This window comes from Battus philenor, unplaced genomic scaffold (genome assembly GCF_028537555.1).
Source record: "Battus philenor isolate CCGP_79_NKW_IND1 unplaced genomic scaffold, ilBatPhil1.0.hap1 SCAF_13, whole genome shotgun sequence".
Taxonomy (NCBI): Eukaryota; Metazoa; Arthropoda; class Insecta; order Lepidoptera; family Papilionidae; genus Battus; species Battus philenor.
In genome coordinates this window covers 6,123,467-6,139,353 of record NW_027181675.1, presented here as the reverse complement: position 1 = coordinate 6,139,353, position 15,887 = coordinate 6,123,467, and the positions used below count along the sequence as shown (strand labels likewise).

Genomic DNA, 15,887 nt, shown 5'->3' with positions numbered 1-15,887 from the left:
TGCCTCATAAGGTGTACGTGTCGCTCTGTGCTCCTATGCGATAATGCAGTGAGTTTACATCGCGGTCAAGTGTTTTAGTGAATTAAATAAACAGTATGGTGACAGGAATTTCCGGCGGGCCGCAACAGAGTGCCTCTAACTCTATCGTAATGGTGAACGGCAGTATGAGCTCCCCGGTGGTACCGACCGAACAGAAGAAACCTTCGGGAGATAATAGAAGGGTGAGAGTAACTTGCAAAACTTTGTTTTTATTTTAAACATGTAATGGTTTATTAACAGTTATTTTATTTTTTATGAATTGCTTTGGATTTAGAAGAAGCTAAAATGTTGTAAAATCAGTTATTGTAAGTCAAGGATTAATAGAATCAAGTAGCTTATCCTAGATATATATTTATGCAATGCTTTATAGATATATAATATTGTAATAAAATAATAAAAACTACGTGCATTAATTCTCACAATAAAAAAAAAACGTTAATTTTCAAATCTATAATATATATCTATATAAATATCTATAATATATGGGACAATTTAATTTTATAGTAACTCTTCATTTGTGACCTTGAGAGGTAGTAAGTTATATCCAAATAATTTGATTTGCTATGAAACACTTCAAACTGATATTTAGATGCGCTTTGGTCTTACCATGACAGAAATAAGCTGATAGAATGATAAAATGAGAATGAGAATGTTGATAGAAATGATCTATATAGATTAGGAAAATATATAGGTTGTACACTGATTCACATAAATTTTATTAGAATGGCAGCGTAATATACATATATAGTGTATACATAGATGGTAGTATATATATATACACATACATACTCTTTCTGTTCAAACGTTTGCCCTCTGATCACCTACAGTAATTGTAACAACACGATCGGTGCATTAGCAAATCAGTGCAAAGTACATAAATTAACATGTCACGCCTTACGCGTGCAAAGAGAACATGATGTTTAAATATCAATATATAAATATGTATAACATAAATTGCTTTTTAATTGTACTATTGAACTTAAGTATTTTTAATTTATTGTATCAGTTAACTTTATTTTCAAAATTATTATTTGATTAATTTCGATACTATTTTTTTTAATAAACTGCCATTAATTTTTAAAAATTATAAATATACAGCGGAAAAGGGATTTAATAATCTGTTTAAAGGTTTTTTGAAGAATGAGCGCAGGGATAGATAAACAGTAGTATTTCTATCAAAGTTTATTTAACTTTTAATGTTCATTATTGATAAAATTTATAATATTAAAGGTAAATTATATACAGGTATCAAAGAACATTTTACAGACTGTATAGAAAACTTTTATTACACAACAGTACCTCTTTGAAATTAGATATATCAGTGATTTACACAGACCGTTAAAAATTCGATTTAAAAAAACGATGTCGTTCGTCTAATTAACTTTAAGGAAGGTAAGACCTCCTTGTTCGTGTAACCTATGACACTGAACAAAACTCATGTGAACGCATGTGAAACGCCTTAAGTCACATTATTCACTCTAACTTTTATCGCCTCGACTCCTAACTGTGGTAGTTAATAAAATGACAGCATAGGGTTGATATCTAATATAAAGTTAAGTAAAGATCTATTTTTTAATTCATTATTTAGAAGTGTAAAAACTTTTTTTAATTATAAATAGAATAAAGTTGGGTTGAATTTATCTTTACACTTAAAAATTTATAAGCTGTTAAATATTGCTTGTTTTTGCTCAATTTACGCGCGAAAGCTGTGAATTAGAATGGCGCTTTCTTTAAATCTAATCCCAAAATATCTTCATCACGACTGTATACTGAAATAAACTTTTTCTATAAATATTTTCAAACTGTAACTACAGTTAGTAAAAAAAAACTGAAAACATTCAAATGATACAAAATCCGCTGTCAAGCAAAGGGAAAGGTCACTCATGAATGTATGTTTGAGACTGTACGTCGTAATATATTTAGATTCTGTCTGTTACCCACTTGGCAGCCCTGGCTGTTCTTGGGATCCGTCGGGCGCTGAGTCAAGCAAGCGGCGTGGGCTGATCTGGTCGCGCGTGGGCTCCCGTGGGCTAATTGTCGTGGGAACAAGCGGCGAGCGCCCACGCGACGCTTGTTTCCACGTCATACCTCACCTCGACGATTTAGTAATAAATTGATAACAATGCACTATTACTGTTTATCTTTTATTTAATCCGACACGTGTTGTTTTAAAGCACACGCATACGATATACGCGTTCCATATCGATTATTTTGCGTTTTGCTTTATTGGTAGTTGATTACGTTGTTAATAACATTCGCTAAAACATTAAATGCATTTATGCAAAACGTAACGTGTTTCATAGAGACATTTTAAGGAAAGTTTAGTTAGAAATCCCTAACATTTATATCGAAGATCGGATGCGTTATTTACATAGCTGCGATTTTATTTATTAAATAAATAACAGTATATAGGTTTTTACGTAGAATATAGATTTATATAAAAATAATTATCGTCTACATTCCACACATACTGTCCAGACCAGACGTCAAATAGGAGGCGCGTGTGACCTCGCGTGCTCGTAGACGAGAGTATCAACGACCAATTCACGGTCACCTATTGATATGATTAACAAACGCGGCGCGTCTGCCAGTCACGAGCAAGGGTAACCATTCTTTAAAATAAGAGGAGACTTTTCCACAAGTTGTCTTAAAAGAAAAATAGACTTAAGAAATGTGACCAAATATCTTAGCGATACAACTCTGATAATTATTATTTGTCCACGTCAATTTTTCTCATAAATATGATAACTCTAATGGCGTTTAATTATTATAAGTTTTACTGCCTTCTTTTACGATGAATTTAAAATGGAATTTAACACCAGTGTACACAAAACCATATCTACTTTTATTTCTTCGGACACATGGCACAGATCATTCCAGTCATTTCACAAGTTACAACTTCTTAAAACCCGAGCATAATAATGTTCATGTAATGTTTGACAGCTGGTATAGATGTTCTTGCATAACGTAAAACCCTTGAAGCCGTGTTGATCAAAAGTTCCCAAATACGTACGTACCTCTTTAGTTGTAACTTATTTTATGCAGAGGTGTATAACACATCAGAACGCACGCTAAAGATCGAAGTCTTCATTACCCTGTCCTTTTTTCGAATCCTTCCAATATACTGTCCTGATAAAATCACCAACGCTAATCTCCTGAGAAAATACCACGACTCCGACGAATAACAGATTGAGCGCCGGGACCTTTAAGAGATATCATACTGGAAGAAAAGAAACTTATAGGCAATACATGAAAGTTAAAGTTGAAACAACAAGATAGGCTTTCATGAAAATTTATTGTGAACGGTCTCAACTTTCCGATATATTATATATGTAGGTAAGAGAAACCGAATAAGTCGAACCGTGACTCTCTCGAACAACCTTATGTTGGAATACTGAACGGGTTTCATTGACCAGCGCCAGCTCAAGCTACGTTCCCCTCGTGGGTGGAAAAGGAATAAGGCTTAATTCTTAGGCAGGGCGTCTCCTGCGCACTGCCATCTAGAACCCGAAATTCCTTTAGTTTGCAGTAACAGTGCGGTCCTTAAAAATAAACGATAAGTAACTTTTTTTTAACTTTGCTCTTATACAAAGAATTCGTCAAATGGGTGTGTTTACGCATTATGTGACGTAACGATAGCATCGATAAGATGAATGCTTTTAACTCTGTCTAGAGTGGGTTGAATGTGGCGGGCATCGATCTATCATTTCTGGGTAAACACGTCGATGGCGTGTTGCACGTCACGCGTGGGCGTCTACGCTATCGCCTTTAAAATTTGTCTTATTTTCAATTAACGGAACTTAATCTTGCTCAGGCTAATCGAAAAAAATAAAAGGTATATCATTTACGCGATAGATATTAGCCTTATTCATTAATTGGACACCATAATTTGTTTTCTTTAATTATTTTATTTAAAACCTTCGGTATTTACATTTCATATTTTTTTTTAAAATATTTAAACTTGCAGTAAGAGGTTTCCGTGATGCATACATGGACCTAGTTCGCAACTGCGCAGACAAAAGAGTAAAGGAATAATCTATGATAAAGGTATACAATAAACAAAATAAAATTAAAAAGTGAACAGAATTTTCTGTATTAATTAAATATTTTTTCCTAGATTAAACAGAGATTCGAATGTTTGTCAGACAAAGACGGGTGTTTTAATTTACTGTGTGTTTTATTTAGTAAAAGAAAAAAAGTGCATTTATCATTTTCGTTGCAAATATTACTGCTAATTAAAAAATAATAATAATATTCGAATAGATCGAACCTTTTACGTTTGTGTACTTAGCATTTACCGATAAGTTTTTACTGATATGGATTATAAATAAAAAACAATAAATTAAAAGGCGTTACGCGTTCGTAGTCTCGCGCTTGTCGGCGAAAACGCGTGCCGGAAGTGCGGCGTCCGCTCCCACGCTTTGGCACGCGAGCCGCCTCGCCAACTGCCAACTCCCTGGCAAATGAGCTGCCAAGAATTAACTAATGCGACGTCGCGTTCCATTAAAGATATTTTGAGAAATACAAGAATTCAATTTTTATATACATATACATTGACTATTGAAAACATCATAACCACATTGGCATAATACTTAAGACAGACAAATCTAATATTCTAGATTATCCATAAGTTTACATATAAAGTTTAATTAATTATCATCTAGATCTATTGTAATTCGCAAACAATACTTGACGGAATAAATAAATAGAAAATAAAGCGTAGGACATTCACAGCTGAACATAAGCCTCCACCAAAATTTTCCAACTAGACTGGTTGAAAGTGGCCTGCATCCAGCGTTTTCCAACAACATTTACCATCCATATGCCATCATTTTTGTTTAAGAATTGATAGCGGCGAGTATTCAAATTCTTCTCCATTTCAGTCTAAGGGAAGTTGTTAGACAAAGATCTCCGTAGACAGGATCGGTAAGAAACGGCCTGCTTCTAGCGACTTCCGAACACCTTAATAAAGTCGCCTAGCCACCTTGTAGGTGGGACGTCGTTTTCTGCGCGTGTCGGTTCGCGGTCTCCACTTCATAGGCTATTTGTCCGACGCGTTATGTGATCTGTCCACTGCCATTTTTAATTGCCATCGTGCTGGGCTACATCGGTTACTTTTTGTTTGTCCACCCATCTCATGCAAGGTTTTTTTAAATTATTGTTAAATATGTCGTTAAATATTGTAATTAATTTTTCGTTGTTAACACGATGACAAATATTAGTTTAACAGGTATAAATAAGTAGAATAAACGTATAAATAATAATTAAAATACTGTTACTGTATAAGTTTAACCGAGGTTTTAGACAGTTGTCTACGTTAGATTATTCTTCACGGGCAGACTAGTATGTAGGTGTTAAGATAAATTTGCCGCAGACTAATGCACAAGCGCCTGGGCGTCTGCCAACCTGCGAAAAATAGCCCGTCTGCTTGAGAAGTCCGCTTTATTATTGTAATTTGCATGAATCATATGGGATTACAAACAAGGTTCAACTAACAATGCACTTGATTATTTTATTTACACGTTAACAATTTCTGTACATTTATTAAAAATGGAGCAAGTGTGTAAAAATTAAAATGATTTTATTTTCTAATTTTACTCAGCGATATAAATAAAGTACATTTTTAATATTGATTACATCAAGGTTCAAAAATTAAAATTAAATCAAGGTTTATATAACATAATCGTTTATTGGTAATAGACATTAGACATGGGATGTTATATATCGATCGGGACTTTAGTTCTTCTTCATACCGCCTCGTAAGATTACTCAAATAGTAGTACTAATGTTTGTATCTAAAATCATCTGGCATTAAGATAACAGATAAAAGGAGGTCCGCTTGCCGTACGTTTTGTTCTCACCAACCTTTTTCGAGCAACCGCCAGCGTGCATACAAGGTGTGCAATCATTTTTTTAGCAGGTTATTGAAGAATTTACTTACGAGCAAAGTACCTTCATCGTGATCAGGAAAGCTTTGACAATGACTAAAATAAGATAATACTAATAATATAGCCCTTTATTTAGATCATAATATAAAAGTATTTAATAAGTAACCTAAACTCAAAGAAAGCATAATTTCAAAAATAATTTTAATGTAATTAAACTAACATTTCTTTACTCTATGTGGAACCGTCTGCCAGTCGGCAGAGGCCTCTTCAAACCTTTTCCATTCTAGTCGTCCTTGGGCCAGTATGTTATTATTGATATTCATGAAGTAAATTAAAAAAAAAACTAAACGTCCTGGCCGTCTTATCACTTTATGGTGTTTTAAAATAATGATTGCTCTCTATTTAGGTAATTGTGTCATAATGATCATTGAGACGGGTGTCGCAGGCGCCCAGACGCGCACGTGTTGCAGCCGGCGCCGTGCGACTAATTCCGTAGCCGGTGACTCTGCGTTACGTAAATATCACGTTCATCAGTTCTGTCTGGGCGGCCGCAATCGCGAGTTAGAACAACACGTATCGATATCTATTTCCCTACATTTCAAATGGGTAATTAACTATTTATTTAATAAACTTTACCACTAATATGGGGCCGTTCGTTTAATATGTCGCCTGAAATTTCAGTTTCCTAAACCTTTTACCTCTTCTCGTTGTCAAATATTGTTAAAATTTCTACGACCCTCCCCCTACAAAAATTAAATGTCACAAAAGCTAAATCCATCTCCAAATAATAAGAGGTAAAACAAAAAACAATGAATATTTTTCTTTAATTTTTTAATTATATTTTTTCAGAAGCCCAAAGGTTTCTTAATTCAGTGATAACAATAATCGGTATTGATACATCATAACGATTAGTACACACTTGAATCTGAAACCTAAACTCGTGCAGTGTGACAGTCTAAGTAAGGTTTTTACACAGTCCAGAATTTTATTTTCAATACCCCTGTCACTACAAGGAAAACAAATTTAGGATTTCGGTGTTATCAATATTGCATGTATACATTAAGTCAATTTTATAACTAAGATAAAGAATTATAGTTTCAGTGTGTGATACGGCAGTCAAGTGCAATATTTCTATAGGTAGACTTTCTTGTCACGAACAATGCCAAGTCCGAACAGTTAATTAAAATTGAAGTGTTTAAAAATTCCACTAAATAGCATTAATTCAAAATTAGATATTAACACTACACCCGATGAATATTTGCTATTAAAATTGCAAACTACGAAAATACAATACACAAAATTATCTTCTTGTTAATCAAAAATATTCATGTGTTAATTAAATAGATTATTATATTTTTATATTAATTATATTACAAATCGTGTTTTAAAAAAAATTCTAACGTGATTCAATGTCTAAGGTTATCGACGTGCGTTAGAAACGTGTTTTTTGCGACCTTTTTTGTGCTTTGATTTATATGTACCATGTTCTTTGTGCTATATTTGAATCTAGTTGGAATATAATTGACGAAGTAAAATATCTGGCTACCGAAACATATACAAGCGCACAGTAAAACATCATTCTTTGCAAAAACATCACCGACTGTATGGTAACTGAAAAAAGTAGATTCTTATAGAGGACGAGGTAGTATTTAAAAGTAACCAAAGTAAGTAACGAAAACAAATCAGCTTGTTATAAGACGGTTCGCATATTCTCAGACTTGTAAGGATAATGGTTGTACGTTTTGGCAATTCTTAATTATTAATTATTTTATTTTATTTTAATTCATTACGAGTTTTTACGCGGACCCTAGTCGCTACATAAAAAAATTCTTATTCAGATTTTGTGCGACTTTTTTTGCGGTCCCTATCCACTGCACAAAAAAAATTGCGCTTACTATAAACGTTGTACATGTGTTTGTTTTAGTTCAATTTTATGTTTTATCTTGTGTGTTTATCAGTATTTTGTGCAATGAGTGGGTGAATGGAACGTGGCGCTTGGCGCCAACAATCTTTGCGACGCAAAAACTAAACATTAATTGTTAATAAAATTCATGGCTATTATGTATCATATAGTATCAACTATTATTTATATCTAAATAGGTGTATTGGATAAAATCCTAGGTACAAATACCAATATTTCTTTTTACTTTTTAATGCGAGTAAATAAAAACTGTTTATGTGTGTGAAACCGTGAAATCCTTTATTGTAATAAAGGATTTCACGGCAGATCCGTTTTTATATAATAAGAGAGAAATTCACTTACTGTATTTGATCCATAGCACCACTACGTTTACGTTCACAGTGCGAATCAAATTCTTTTATCTATGTATAGGTATAGTGACGGATAGCACCTAACAAGAGGTCTAATACTCCATTTTTAAATAACGCAAAAAGCGCTTATTAACACGGTCATGGTCGTTAACAATTTATAAAACTTATCTTATTTTGTACGCTGTTTTTGCTTAATATCTTTAAAAGTAATAATTAAATTGTTACATCTATAAGTATATATACATGTTAAAACAAGGTGTTGAAAAGTTATAAAATATTAATAAGCTTTGCAATCTCTAAAGTTAGCAATAGGTAATAGAAAAAATGCTGTTTTAAATGTATTGTAATTTGTTATATATATTTAATATCTTTTTACGTATATCTTGAAATCGTATGAAGCAAAATGTTAGGAATTTTGAATATTTGTTTTATTCGCAAATAAGAAGTGCCTTCGCAATGGTTCACTATTCGCCTCTCAGTTTAAACGATAGGTTCCCGAAGGAGCTAGCACTGCTCAGAGTATCGTTTAAAAACTTTCGTTGCATCGGTTTTGAAGACGAATTGTGAGCATTATAAAATATTCATATTTTAATTTAAAATAACCTTATTTATTTCAAATATTTATCTTGTTTAGGGCGGCCCATAAAATTTTGAGTTTCGGTTTCTTTTGAAAGATGTTGTCTAGTGAGCTACCAAGGCGGTGACTACGTTTGCTGTTCAAACATCGCACAGAGCGGGCTGTGAAATAAAAAAAGCAACAAAAAGCATAGTCCGTCGTTTAAATTGTGTATTTCCTCATAGAGTTTAAATAATGTGTATTATTTAAACACTCATTTCAAAGATTCAAAGCTACAAATGAACTACACTTTTAAAATGTAGAATGTAAAACTATCTTAAAGACAAGTAGTTCGATATGTGTTTGAAAAATCTAATAGTCGTTATAAAATCATAATATTATGCAAATAAAATGTGTTTAGGTTCCAAATTGTTTATTTTTCATAGAGGATTATAAATTGGATTCATTATTACACTGTGAGTGGTGATTTTTTTTATCCAGTGAATTAAAAATTGTAACAAAAATTATTACTTAATGGAAAAGAAAATAGTGTTATTTGATGTAATATACATAATTCATATATTCGGATATACAGGGTGATTGGTTATAAAAGAATAGCGCATTTGTTTTCAGGAAGGTATCCCAGTTCAAAAATCAAAGATTTCAGAAATAATAAATAACGTAATGATAATATAGTAAGGAAGTGTTATTAAAATTTATATAACTACATATTTTAGTTAATTATTGTTTACTATCTGTCTCTACAGTCTTTGTACTGCCTGCCACATTCCAATTGACTTTCAGAGTGACCACTATAGTATAGTAGGTCTGTAAATAGTAGTCTGTGTATAGTAATTATGCTGACAAATAATATATAAATTCACTTATTTAAAGCTTTTACACCTATTACCAATCACTACGTATAAACAGACATGATAAATTATAAGTAAAGGGGATTAAAAAACATGGCAGGCGGTATCGTGGCGCCGAGCGTGTCACGTGTTTGTCGCACGCGTGACGTGTTGTCACGTCGCGGTCACCAGTCACGGAGTATGACCTTCGCGGCCTTCACCTTGGTTAGTCGTACGAGTGGCAATAAGTACCACAGACCGGGATTGATTGATTCCTCAGTCACGCCTCTACCACTTATCTTTTGATAACATTCGCCTTCCCGATTAATTTTTACGCATTTTGCTTATCCGTGAGTATTGTTATATACAATGTTATTAGTTATAGCTTTATATGGGTGAATATATTAGTCAACAAAAATCTTTAAAACTTTTACAGAATTTTTACAATGTGATTGTCCATTAACATCAAGCCGTATAAAGTCGGTAGAGGTAGATAATAAAGAATCATTATTTTATGAATTAATCTGACTCTAAAAAGTTCTTTCTTAATATATTTCTCTATCTTATTATTCCTGAAACCATTGATTACATAATAGAAAGAAGTTAATTTATTGTTTCATAAATTTTATGTTTATAAAGTGGTCACCAGAACCTGCTTTTAAGCACAATTTCCTTTGACATACATATATATAAGACGCCCACTACTGAACATAGGCCTCCTCCAAAGATTGGCATGACCGGTCTTCCGCTGCCCGCAACTGGCGACTTCTAGCGATTCTAACTATGCCGTCGGTCCACCCAATGGAGGGTCTGACCACGCCTCGTCTACCGGCTTTTGTTCGCCACTTGAGAAGCTTCCGGCTGCACAAGCGATGTCCTTCGCCCATGTCACCACGGCTTTACTTTTTCCGGAGATCTCCCCATTTCTGATCCGCATAAATCAACACATCCGTTTTTTACCTTTATATTTACATGGAATAATTTGAGAAAATTAATTTTTATTACTCTTAGTTTATTTATAGTATCAAACGTGTTTGTGAAATGAAAAAAAATCATTGGGCTAACATATGGCTTAGTCTTGAAATTTAGTAGGAATGTTCGTTAAGCTGAGTAGTGGTTGGCTAAGAACGGATTTTAGGAAGTTGAACCGCAAGAAAGGCGTTCATAAAAAATGCATATTTTCTTACTCTTTTAGGACGAAAATTTAACCCGAATTTTTTTTCTTCATGTTATTAAATCCATATTATATCTTATGATAATACAGTCACAAAAGACAGCGCGAGCTACGCAAAACAGACATAGACTGCTAGTTATTTATTCAAACATATATTGCTTGATGTACTTTGAGAAGTACTGGTAAAACAAAATAAACATGTTTACTATGTACTTGTTGTTTATTAATAAGTAATGTACTTTCAAAAGTCATTGTTAATTCGTTATTTACTTTCCTTTCATAATGTCAAATGGTGTTATCGGACAAAAGCTAGCCTATGTACTTTATTATATAAGATGAATAATAAAAAAACACGCATAACTTTTACTAGTTATTAAAATAAATTTTTATGAATATGCTTTTATGGCGTATGGATGTAAAGCACATTAACGTCGGAGCGGTTGAGTTTAGTATGTCATAAAAAGAATTTACATATCCACTGACACTACTGGAATCAATTACACAAACCAATGATTGTTACAGAGCAATAAACCAATAATGGAGAAGCGACGGCGGGCGCGGATCAACAACTGCCTTAACGAGCTCAAGTCGCTTATTTTAGATGCAATGAAAAAAGATGTAAGTATCACTGAATTTTATAAACGAACCTTCACCTTCATTGTTTCATTTTTGTTCAGTTGAATCTATATACACTTAAACCTGTTTTAATGCGGATTAATGTACGATTGTATATTATGTATGACATTTTTCGTCAAGTTGGAACACAATTGACGAAGTTCTCAACAAACCGTGGAGAAGTTGTGTGTACAATGTACAAGTGTCTTGTGAAACAACAGTCGAAAATTAACATCAACTCGACAACTTTATTGTAACTAAAATAAATCAGCAAATGACGAATACAATTTTAAAGCAGTTGACTAGAAGAATGTTTGCATATTGTCAGACTATGAAATTATTTAGATTTTAGCATTTTGTAGTCGTTTCGTAAGGTTTTCCGTTCATATTTCTGTGACTTTTTATAAAGTTTTTATTCACCGCACCCAAACAGGCTTGTGTGTAAACGAGTGTTCATCTCGAGAATGAGGAGATCTGTAGACGATCGAAGTAACCCACATGGGCCAGCGGGTTGGCAAGTTAAATTAGCAGTGGACAGGCCACATAGCGTACAGAATAGATCCCGGGTCGGCAAGCGCAGCGTATGACATTCACCGACAAGATAGATAGATGGTCTTATTAAGATAATCGCGCTGGATTAAAGCCGTTTGCAATCGGACTTATTGGAAATCTATAGGGAGGTCTATATTAAGCAGTGGTCGTCTTACGGCTCTAATGATAATGATGATGACGTCATAAACTTTGCCGATTCCATTATTTCTTTTTTTTTAAAAATAAAGGATTGTGCAAAAATTTCCCGCGTTTTACAGTTTGCACAGTTTATTATCCGCATCGGTCAGTACTTATCGATCACTGCATCACTATGTTGTATGTTACCTTAATTTAAAATATTTATTGTATCAGAATACAACAAGCCAATAACTTCTGACAGTATGAAGTATATCCGTACAGCTAGTTCAAAATAAAATCAAACGCCATAACTTAAAGCAAGGATTTAAAAAATGCTTTTGTGCTCCGGTGATTCTAATGGTTTGTAGTTACTTAGTTATTTTTCTAATTTTGATAGATAGAAATGGAATCATCCCGGTCACCAAATATTTTTGATATTAATCCCCCAAATTATTTCATAAACAGCTAACTTTTAAGGCGAATCAGATTTGGGTCATATAATAGTGTCTTTTAACATTTTACCGACTAACAAGGCCACACGCCAGATACATCGACTTGATACCAAAAAGTATTTGCTCTTAAAAATTAACAATTACAATTTTTGTTGCAGCCAGCTAGACATTCTAAATTAGAAAAAGCGGACATCTTGGAAATGACCGTAAAACATTTAGAAGGTCTGCGTTCTGAAGAGACAGCGTCCCCGGATAGGTTTAGAGCTGGATACAGGCATTGCGTGTCTGAAGTAGTAAAATATCCTGGCTTAGAACCGGGACTTAAAAGAAGGCTTGTCAGACATCTTGAGGGTTGTGTTAATACGCCAGGAACTAGACCGTCTGGTGCGCCTACGCCGCCTTCGGACAACGAAGACCATATTTCAGCTCCACAGCACTCCACTATATTTATTTCAGGTAAGACATTTTGATGAGATAATAGAAATGTGTTTCAGTTATACGATTCAGACAGGTCTCGGAAGACATTCGATGCAGGCAGCTTCGTACCGGTGCTATTGGAAATCTATAGAGAAGGCCTATGTCCAGCAGTGGACGTTATACAGCCGAAACGACGATGATGATTGCGACAGTGGTGTATCTTTTAAGAAACACACTGTATTTACATTCAAAAACTCTGTTGTTTTTCCTACGGAATGCATATAAGTCACAGTGAACATTATTTAGTACCCTACAGCTATTTACCTTTTGAATACAAAAATAAATCTTTTAAAATTTTTATCCAAAAATAAATTAGTTATATCTTTGGTTTTGAACAAGTTTTAGATCTTAAATTGCATTATTTAGAGGCAACGAAAACATAATTTATTTTTATTTATTGCAAGACGCAAACGTTATACATATTAGTTACATACTGATTAATAACTTTTTAGGTTGTCAGTATTTGGAACATTCTTCATGCAAGAAACAAACAGAGATTATTTTTTTATTTTTAAAAAACCGTTTTATTTAATAATACAAGCAAAAATAGAGATGTAAATTAGCAAATCCCAGTGTAAGGGAGATGTCAACGTAGACAAATCGATTATATGCAATTAAAAAAAGATATAGATCCTTAAAATATAAATAACCTAAGAATTTTTAACAATCAAAATGTTTGTGCTTGAGTATATTATTTTACATTCAGAAAATATTTGAACAATAAAGTATTATGTGTTATGAGATTTCATAAGTTTTACTTAAACAATTATAACAAATTCTTTATATATAATAATGTATTAAATATAATTATTTTTTAGCCGGTCCAGGCTCTGGAGTAAGACTTGTCCCTACAAGGCTGTCGAATGGCGATATCGCCTTGGTGTTACCAGCGGGAGTAAACGCTAACACGCTTGGTGCTGTACCGACCTTAGTTCCTCTTTCTCCGCGGGAAGGTACATCATCTTCAACTTCCTCAGAGCCACGTTGCTTTTCACCAGCGAGTTCAGGATGGGGAACTCCTCCGCCAAACGAAGAACCGGTCCCATTAGCGCTTATAACAAGAAGACCGTCTCCCGAAGAGAAACCATGGCGGCCGTGGTGACACGAACTATTTCCATATATGGTTAATTCTGTGATATACATAGATTTTCGTGTAAATTTTATATGAGTGATAGAATATAAAAGTTCCTATTAATTGTAAATTTATTTAAATGAATTAATTTAAAGTTTATATTTGTTACATGCTCGGTCAGTACGTAAAGTGTTGCGGTCATAATTTATTACGTTAGTAAATCTCAGACTAGTGCACGTTTAGTTTTAATATTTGTCCAGGTAGTCGTTAAGTGTAAAAATAGTTTTACGACTAATAATTTGTATATTCGTGGATGACATCTGAGGCAGTATTTCATTTTTAAGGACCATGCTGTCCATTATATTAACACGTAAATATTTATATTCTTCATATACGCACTAAGTGCTGTATAGATTTAAGTTAACAACAGTAGTTTTTTGATTCTCTGCTTATTTTGTTTTCTATGTCGAATTTTTTAAATATTTTTTTAGCGATGTTGCTACATCTCGTCAAGATTTTAGTGGATCGCTAATTAGAATTCCGTTATTTTTATACATGGATAAAAGTTAATTTAAAAAAACAATACATCATATCACCTAGTTTCAATAGAGATATTGCCAGAGAATGCACTAGTTATTAATAAGAAATAACGAGTTAAGGGTACGTTTACATGCATACATATATTGATTATTGCTGTTTACTACACGGGTTGACATGTTTCATTCGTTGACTCTATTTCAATCTTTGAGTTGGTGTGTTTTTTGGAAAATAATGAAATCGGGAAACTCAGCAACTAAGAGATGGTCAAGGCATTTTTGAGATTAACAGCTTAGATTGTCAAGCAGCTTTTATAAAATAAAGAATAGAGATGAGTCATGTTCAATGTACGATTAAGTTTATTAATTATTGAAAATTTAAATATATTCAAAACTAAATTGTCAGAGTCGTTGATTTTTTAGCCCATTGATAAATAAATTAAATTTTTTGGATTTACATTTAACACGGTCTAACTTCGTCAACTGCGATGCTTTCAATATGAGATTAATGTTTACTATAAAAATTATTTAATGTTTAATTATAGATATAAATAATTCCGTGTGCCTTACGCAACAAAATCATTTAGTCTTCCAATAATAGCGTTAAGTAATTTAATAACATTAAACAGTAATGTTTAAGTTTATAATTGTAGCTATGTACAGTTCGTATAAAGTATTTTATTGTTACCGAAATAGGTCAGTCAAGGATTTGTCTTCCATCGCCAGTTACCGGTCACGGACAGTATTCACCATTTATTTTGAAAAATTAAATTATGTATTTATGTTTAGTAGTATAATGTGATTAACACATTTTTTTTTACCAATCTAAAAAAATTATGTATTTTTCTTATTAAATGCTTTTTGCCTGTTGGCATTTATTCGAGAGCTTCGGCTCGGTTGAAATTAAAAAAAAATACGTAATTCATTTCACCGGATTGAAGAAAAAAATTACAAAATATAAGTTAAAGAATAATTGTCATGTGTATATATTATTGATTATAGTATAAAAAACTGTCCTCAGTCGAAGATGTAAATATTAAAAGTGATATTACTCTAAGATTAAGAATAACTAATAAAATAATATGATGTACCTAAAAGAAATATGCCATTAAAATATTCGTAAAGCATATTTGTTTATTATTTTATAATCCGTTGTAAAATCTGGTTACTTGTTTTTAAACATTGTTTAGCTGTACTGGTAGTAAGTCGCCTAGTTTAAGCCACATTTTGGCAAACAACCAAATTAAGGTATCTTGGTAACAATATGCTGCTAATTTTACTTGGTTA

The 15,887-nt window shown here is 32.9% G+C and overlaps 1 protein-coding gene across 1 annotated transcript; it reads left to right on the top strand.

Annotated features, from left to right (window-relative positions):
- Window positions 1-15,683, top strand: hry (bHLH transcriptional repressor hairy). Its single transcript, XM_068777190.1, has 4 exons — window positions 1-221; window positions 11,302-11,397; window positions 12,674-12,971; window positions 13,811-15,683. Exons 1-4 carry the CDS (start codon window positions 96-98, stop codon window positions 14,092-14,094), a joined length of 804 nt encoding a protein of 267 aa, XP_068633291.1. The 5' UTR covers window positions 1-95; the 3' UTR covers window positions 14,095-15,683.
- Window positions 15,684-15,887: the final 204 nt, after the last annotated feature.

Coding starts and splice junctions, on each gene's coding strand:
- hry (XM_068777190.1), top strand. CDS start 96: ATGGTGACAGGAATTTCCGGCGGGCCGCAACAGAGTGCCTCTAACTCT. Junction 222..11,301: donor CTTCGGGAGATAATAGAAGG/GTGAGAGTAACT, acceptor TGATTGTTACAG/AGCAATAAACCAATAATGGA. Junction 11,398..12,673: donor TAGATGCAATGAAAAAAGAT/GTAAGTATCACT, acceptor TTTTTGTTGCAG/CCAGCTAGACATTCTAAATT.